Raw genomic sequence first — 6,000 nt, 5'->3', positions numbered from 1 at the left:
TTATTCCAAAGCCCTGAACCTTGGGTGTCATGTATCATAGGTGATTTCATGAAAAATAGGAACATTGACCAGATTTTGTTGAGTTGACCTGAGTGTGTGAGAGGGACAATAAGGAATCAAAAAGCATGATAGGTATTAAGGTTCACCAGAAGCACAAATTTTAAACATGGGTAGTAGTATTTTGTAGCTTATTTGGTGAGTCGGTGGTAACCGGTGGGCAGCTTTTAGTAGGTAAGTAACTCTGGCTTAAAATATGAAAATCAAGACAATCCCAAACCTGCACTTCCTTTAAAAGAGAAGGAATATTCCATAACCTTGGAGCAGGCTCTGGAAAAGCTCTCTTCATAGTCCAGGTGTGCTGACTGATTTCATGGGTGGGAGGAACACTCAAAATTATCCTGTTTGCTGTAGCAGGCTAATTTAGCATATGAGGGAGTTTGTATTTGGGCTACATAATTTGTGCATTTCTAAAGTATAACTTAGCTGCTCTGAGATTGGAAAGTTTAAATATTCAGTTGAAGCATATGAATTCAGCTATCTGAATTTGTTACCTTATATGTTTCTAGGTAGCCACTGTGCTGCTCTCTGCTTACAGATTTTTAGAGTCCATTATTCTGGGTGAACCTGATTTGTTTATCTTATCTGAGCGCAATTTAGTTAACCGCTGTAAGTCTGCCTGGTTCTGGACCACATGGGCTTTTCTGCTGAATCTGGGATCCTTTTCAACGCTGTCTTAGGGATTGGGAGGGTTCCTTTCTGTACCCTAACCTTCTGCTTTTCACATTTTTCTAGCTCCCTTTGCTCTTCCGGTGGGTCATGGCTGTCTATCAGAAGCAGAGCCTGCTCTCTTATCTCATACTTAACAGAGGAGGGATTATCTTCCTGCTGCTTCCCAGGACTAGAGGAAGCCTATTATTTAAACCTGCAGGTGGATGCAGGATGTGCCTATGACCACCAGGGGGCTGTATGGAGCTCCTCTTTGTGGTCCTGATGCTGCTGCTGCTGGAATTGGAGCTTCATTCCAACTGAGAGCCTTTTTTTTTCCTCCTGTTCTCGTTCATTTTCACTGATCCAGCCTGCTGAAGGGCTGGAGATGGCCAGACTGACAGAGAGTGAAACAAGAAGGCAGCAGCAGCAGCAGCATCATCTCTTGCATCCTAGACCCTTCCCTATGAGCAGCTCCGAGCCTCCCCCACAGCCAGAAAGCATGAAGGACCTGGATGCCATCAAGCTCTTTGTGGGGCAGATTCCCCGCAACCTGGAAGAGAAGGACCTAAAGCCCCTTTTTGAGCAGTTTGGCAAAATCTATGAATTGACTGTGTTGAAAGACAGATATACAGGGATGCACAAAGGTGAGTGACCTTGCAGCCAGCTAGAACATCTTTTTTTTTCCTAAATCCTTTCTACCTTTCTTCCTTTCTCTACCCTTTTTATTACTCATCCTAACCTCTTCCTCCTGCCTCAGTCCCTTTATTACCCATCCTTGCTCCTTCTTCCTGTCTCCATCCTTTATGCTATCCTACCGCCCTTTTCATCTCTCCTACCACACCCCCTTTCTATGTTTCCCGTCTCCATCTCCTTCTCCCTCTTTTCAGAGGTAAGGACAAATTTCAGTTCTTTTAAGTCACTGCTGTGAAGCCTTTCTTCTACCCCTCCCTCCCCCCCCCCCCCCAATCCCATAGAAGCATCTCTGGATGTAGTAATCCTAGCAGAATTACACTGGATCTGCTCACAAAGAAGTCTGCTTGTCTGTGACTGAGTCTATGAGAAACAGCTGAGATCCTAAGCCATGACCGCAATAGGTGGCCAGATTCCCTAAAATCATGTAGTAGGTAACCAGGGAAAAGAATGAGATACATCAGAGCTGTCAGTACTAACAAGAACTGTCTTGTTCAGGCTGCATGCTTTATTTTTTCTAGGTTGGCCTCAGATTTTTTTTTTCTGTGTGTGGAATAGATAAAAAAAAGGGTGAGAATTTTGGACTGGCTTGTCTTCTGGTGATTATCTTTTTTGAAACATTGTACTATGTTTCTTGGCAGAAAGAGTCTTGGAAAAGGATTCATAAAATACAACTAGAAGATAATAAAAGTATTCTGTATATATTTATATCTGTCAAGGCCTGTCTGTATTTGTAAAGTTATGTATAGTGGTGTTAACATGTAGATAAATACACACAAACAAACACACACACATATATATATATATATATATATACACACACACACATAGTGATACTGTATTATTTATATCTGTATATGCCTGTATGTAATATGAAAAATTTGCTATTGTGAACTTGCCTTGATGGTGCATGTTCAGATGCACCCAGGAGTGCCACAGTTGCAATGAATGAATATATGTCTTCCCACACTTCCACCATTACCAGTAAGCTAATATTTCCAGTGTCTAATTAGACCTTACACAACATTGTCTGTTTAACACCCCTGCTTTTCTACTGTGCTCTTATGAAAACTCTCAGAGCACTGCTGGCCTTTAAAGCAAAAGATGGCAACCTTCTTGAAATTTTTCATGAGGCTAGGGGTGCTCCTAATGGTTACTGAGTATTGTGATTGGAAGGAGGTGGTCTGAGGAGAGCTCTTGGCATTTAAACTCACTTTAGGTTAAGAGTTCTTAATATACATTCCCAATTTATTCCTGTATAACCCATTGTGATATTGCAGTGTTGAAGTTTTGTTGATGTGTCCTGCCCTCTCAGGATTTTTCCATTCATCCTTTTCGGATATCAAGTGGCCCCATTCCAGACCTTTGAAATGCTGTCTTATTAGTCTCCAGGCTGTTAAAACCCAAATGGCAGAAGTGACCGGCATTTCTAAAACTGAAGCTGGCAGAAAGTGCCCTGCTTCCAAAATATACAAATTTAAAGCCTTCAGGTTTCCATATAGTCCCTGCTTATCTTAAAGTGACCAGAGCTTAGTGTCACAATTTAACTAAAATGAGTCCTTGGTCACTTTAGAAAGAATCACGTTGTTTGTAATAAATGTCTAAGCACATCTGCGGAAATGGTGAAAGTGTCGCTATAGATATGGGCATCATGTGGAAGTATTATAGCTGGGTATACTGCCATGTGGCAGTGTGTACCTTAAGAAATACATCAACATTGAATGTCTGTGAAAAATGAAGGTTTCCACTTTGTTTCTTACCATTGATCTACAAAATGCTGTATGTATTCTCTTGCACAAAAGAAACACTTGTAGAAACATGATGGCAGATAAAAGCCAAATGGTCCATCCACAGAATCCACTATCTCCTCTCTCTAAGAGATCTCGCGTGCCTGTCCCATACTTTCTTGAATTCAAATAATGTATTTGTCTCCACCACCTCTACCGGGAGACTGTTCCATGCATCTACCACCTTTTCTGTAAAAAAGTATTTCCGTAGATTACTCCTGAGCCTATCACCTCTTAACTACATCCCTTGCCTCTTATTCTGGAGCTTCCTTTCAACTGAAAGAGACTGGCTTCATGCCTATTTATGCCACATAGGTATTTCAATTTCTCTTATCATATCTCCCCTTTCCTCCAAAGTATACATATTGAGATCTTTAAGTCTGTCCCCCAGACACCTATGATGAAAACCACCTACCATTTTAGTAGCCTTCCTCTAGTCGAGTCAATGAGTTATTGGATGAATAAAGTCATTTGAATCATTGGATGAATAAAAGGACATTTTCATAACAGCTTGTGTTCACCAGTCTTATTAGGACAATTTGACTCCTTATTTTATGTACTCACCAGAGTCTTATACAGGGGCATCAATACCTCCTTTTTCCTAATGGCTATACTTCTCCCTATGTACCCTAGCATCCTTCTAGCTTTTGCTGTTGCCTTTTCAACCTGTTTGGCTACCTTAAGATCATCACATTCTATCAACCCAAGTCCTGCTCCTCTTTTGTGCACAAAAGTTCTTCACCCCCTAAACTGTACTGTTCCCTCAGGTTTTTGCAGCCCAAATATATGACCTTGCATTCCTTAGCATTAAATATTAGCTGCCAAATTTCAGACCATTCTTCCAACTTCGTTAGGCCCTTCCTCATGTTATTCACACCATCAGGGTTGTCTACTCTTTTCCAGATTTTGGTATAACCTGCAAAGAGACAAATCTTACCTGAAAGCCCTTCAGCAATATCACTTCCAAAAATGCTAAAAAGAACAGGCGTAGGAACTGAACTTTGAAGCAAACCACTGGTAACATCCCTTTCCTCAGAGCGATCTCCATTGACCACCACTCTCTGTCGCCTTCCACTCAACCAGTTTCTTACCCAGTCCATCACTTTGGGGCCCATACTAAGGGCACTCAGTTTATTTATTAGACTATCAAACACTATCAAAGGCTTTGCTAAAATCTAAATACACCATATTTAGCGCATTCCTATCCAATTCTATGGACATCCAGTCAAAGAAATTGATAGGTACTTGTGGTCTAAAGTCAGGGAAGGTGATGAAATTTCAGACAATGCCACATACTGCCTACTTAGGCCAGCACATTTGGAACAGAAGGACTAATGATCTGTAAAAAAAAACAAACAAACCTCAATCCCCCCCCAAAAAAAACATGTATATAGGGTGATCAGGTTACCCATTCCAGAAGGGAGACTTTTGGCCAGTCCTGGTTTTAAAATTACATCCCAAAGCAGTATAGCATTTGTAGTTCATGATTTTCTCCATTGAAATCAGTGCTGCAGGTCCCATAATGCACCAGGATGAGGTTGGCAGAAATCCAGGACTGGTCAAAGTCTTCCTTCTGGAATGGGTAACATGGTCACCCTACATATATATGAAGCAAATTATGTCCTATTCAAACACTAGCAAAATGGAATACCTGGGAGCCTCTGTGTTAAGAATTTTGCTCATAGACACAAACCCCTGGTTCTATATTTATTTATTTATTTAGTTTTATATCCCGTCCTCCCAGAAGAGCTCAGAATGGGTTACAAGTTTACATACATAATTTATGCAAAGTGATGGCAAACATAGCATGGCAGAACATTGTCTAACTGTGGTGCTCAGATTTGGGTGCCTAGATTTGGGTGTTATCCTGAGATGCACATGCAACTTAATTAGTTAATGAGTCCTTAACGAGCAATAATTGGCAGCTAACAGCCAATTATCAATGTTAATTGGCACCAGTTAGGACTTGAATGTGCATCTGGCTGCACGCTATTCTATAATGCTTGGCGCCCAAATTCCATGCCACGCAGCTCAAAAGGGGGCATGTCAGGGGTGTTCCAAAAAGCTGTGAGTGCTGTTACAGAATAATAGGTCTCCGGGCCCAACTTGGGCACTAGCATTTACACTAGGCTTTATCAAGCGTGAATCTGGTGCTCAGGGTGCAGGAGTAGATGCTAAATGCGATTCTATAAGGACTGAAAATCCTTTATAGAATCATACTTAGCACCGATCTTATCCAGCACCCATTGTTGAGCTCCATTTATATAATTTGACCCCCAAATGACAGAAAACCCTTTAGTATATCTGGGCTCTAGGTCAGTGGGTTTGTGGATGTTGGAGCTAGTACACAGTTTTGAAGATTAACAGTATAATGCTAGCCAGTGCTCCCTCGAAGGATTAGCCATGTGCGTGCAAATCTTTTGTGTGTGTGAGCGACAAGTTCTAAAAAGCAACAAGTTTCTAGATTTGCGAGTATTTTTGTGAGTGACCATGTAAAATCTGTGAGCGGCGCTCCTAGAATGTATGAGTGATTGCTCGCGTGCTCTGCTTAAAGGGAACATAGGTGCCAGCCAAACTTGGCAAAAATGTTTAATATTAATGGTACAAAAAAGATGCACACAAGTGGCCCCAAGTTATGGTATGTTTTTATAGGAGCTTCAACAAATCACCAGATTTTTCTTTCTTATTAAGGAGAGACTGGCAGTTCAGGCAGAAAGAGGATGCTGATATTTTTGCTGTACTAAATACAGACAGCGGTGTAGCGAGAGTAGAAGGTGCCTGCCCTCCTCTCCACCTCACCCCACCCCCGTTCTTT

General features: G+C 41.4%; 1 protein-coding gene across 3 annotated transcripts in view; it reads left to right on the top strand.

Annotated features, from left to right (window-relative positions):
• Nucleotides 1-1,093: 1,093 nt before the first annotated feature.
• CELF5 (CUGBP Elav-like family member 5) overlaps nucleotides 1,094-6,000 on the top strand; it is a 94,820-nt gene continuing 89,913 nt past the window's right edge. For all 3 annotated transcript variants that reach the window (XM_033955023.1, XM_033955022.1, XM_033955035.1), the window contains exon 1: nucleotides 1,094-1,352. In XM_033955023.1, the coding sequence (XP_033810914.1) occupies nucleotides 1,094-1,352 (259 nt within the window). The remainder of the gene's footprint in view (nucleotides 1,353-6,000) is intronic.

Source organism: Geotrypetes seraphini, chromosome 8, assembly GCF_902459505.1.
Source record: "Geotrypetes seraphini chromosome 8, aGeoSer1.1, whole genome shotgun sequence".
In the NCBI taxonomy this organism is placed as follows: domain Eukaryota; kingdom Metazoa; phylum Chordata; class Amphibia; order Gymnophiona; family Dermophiidae; genus Geotrypetes; species Geotrypetes seraphini.
The sequence above is the reverse complement of the archived record's forward strand: the minus strand, read 5'-3'. Positions and strand labels throughout refer to the sequence as shown.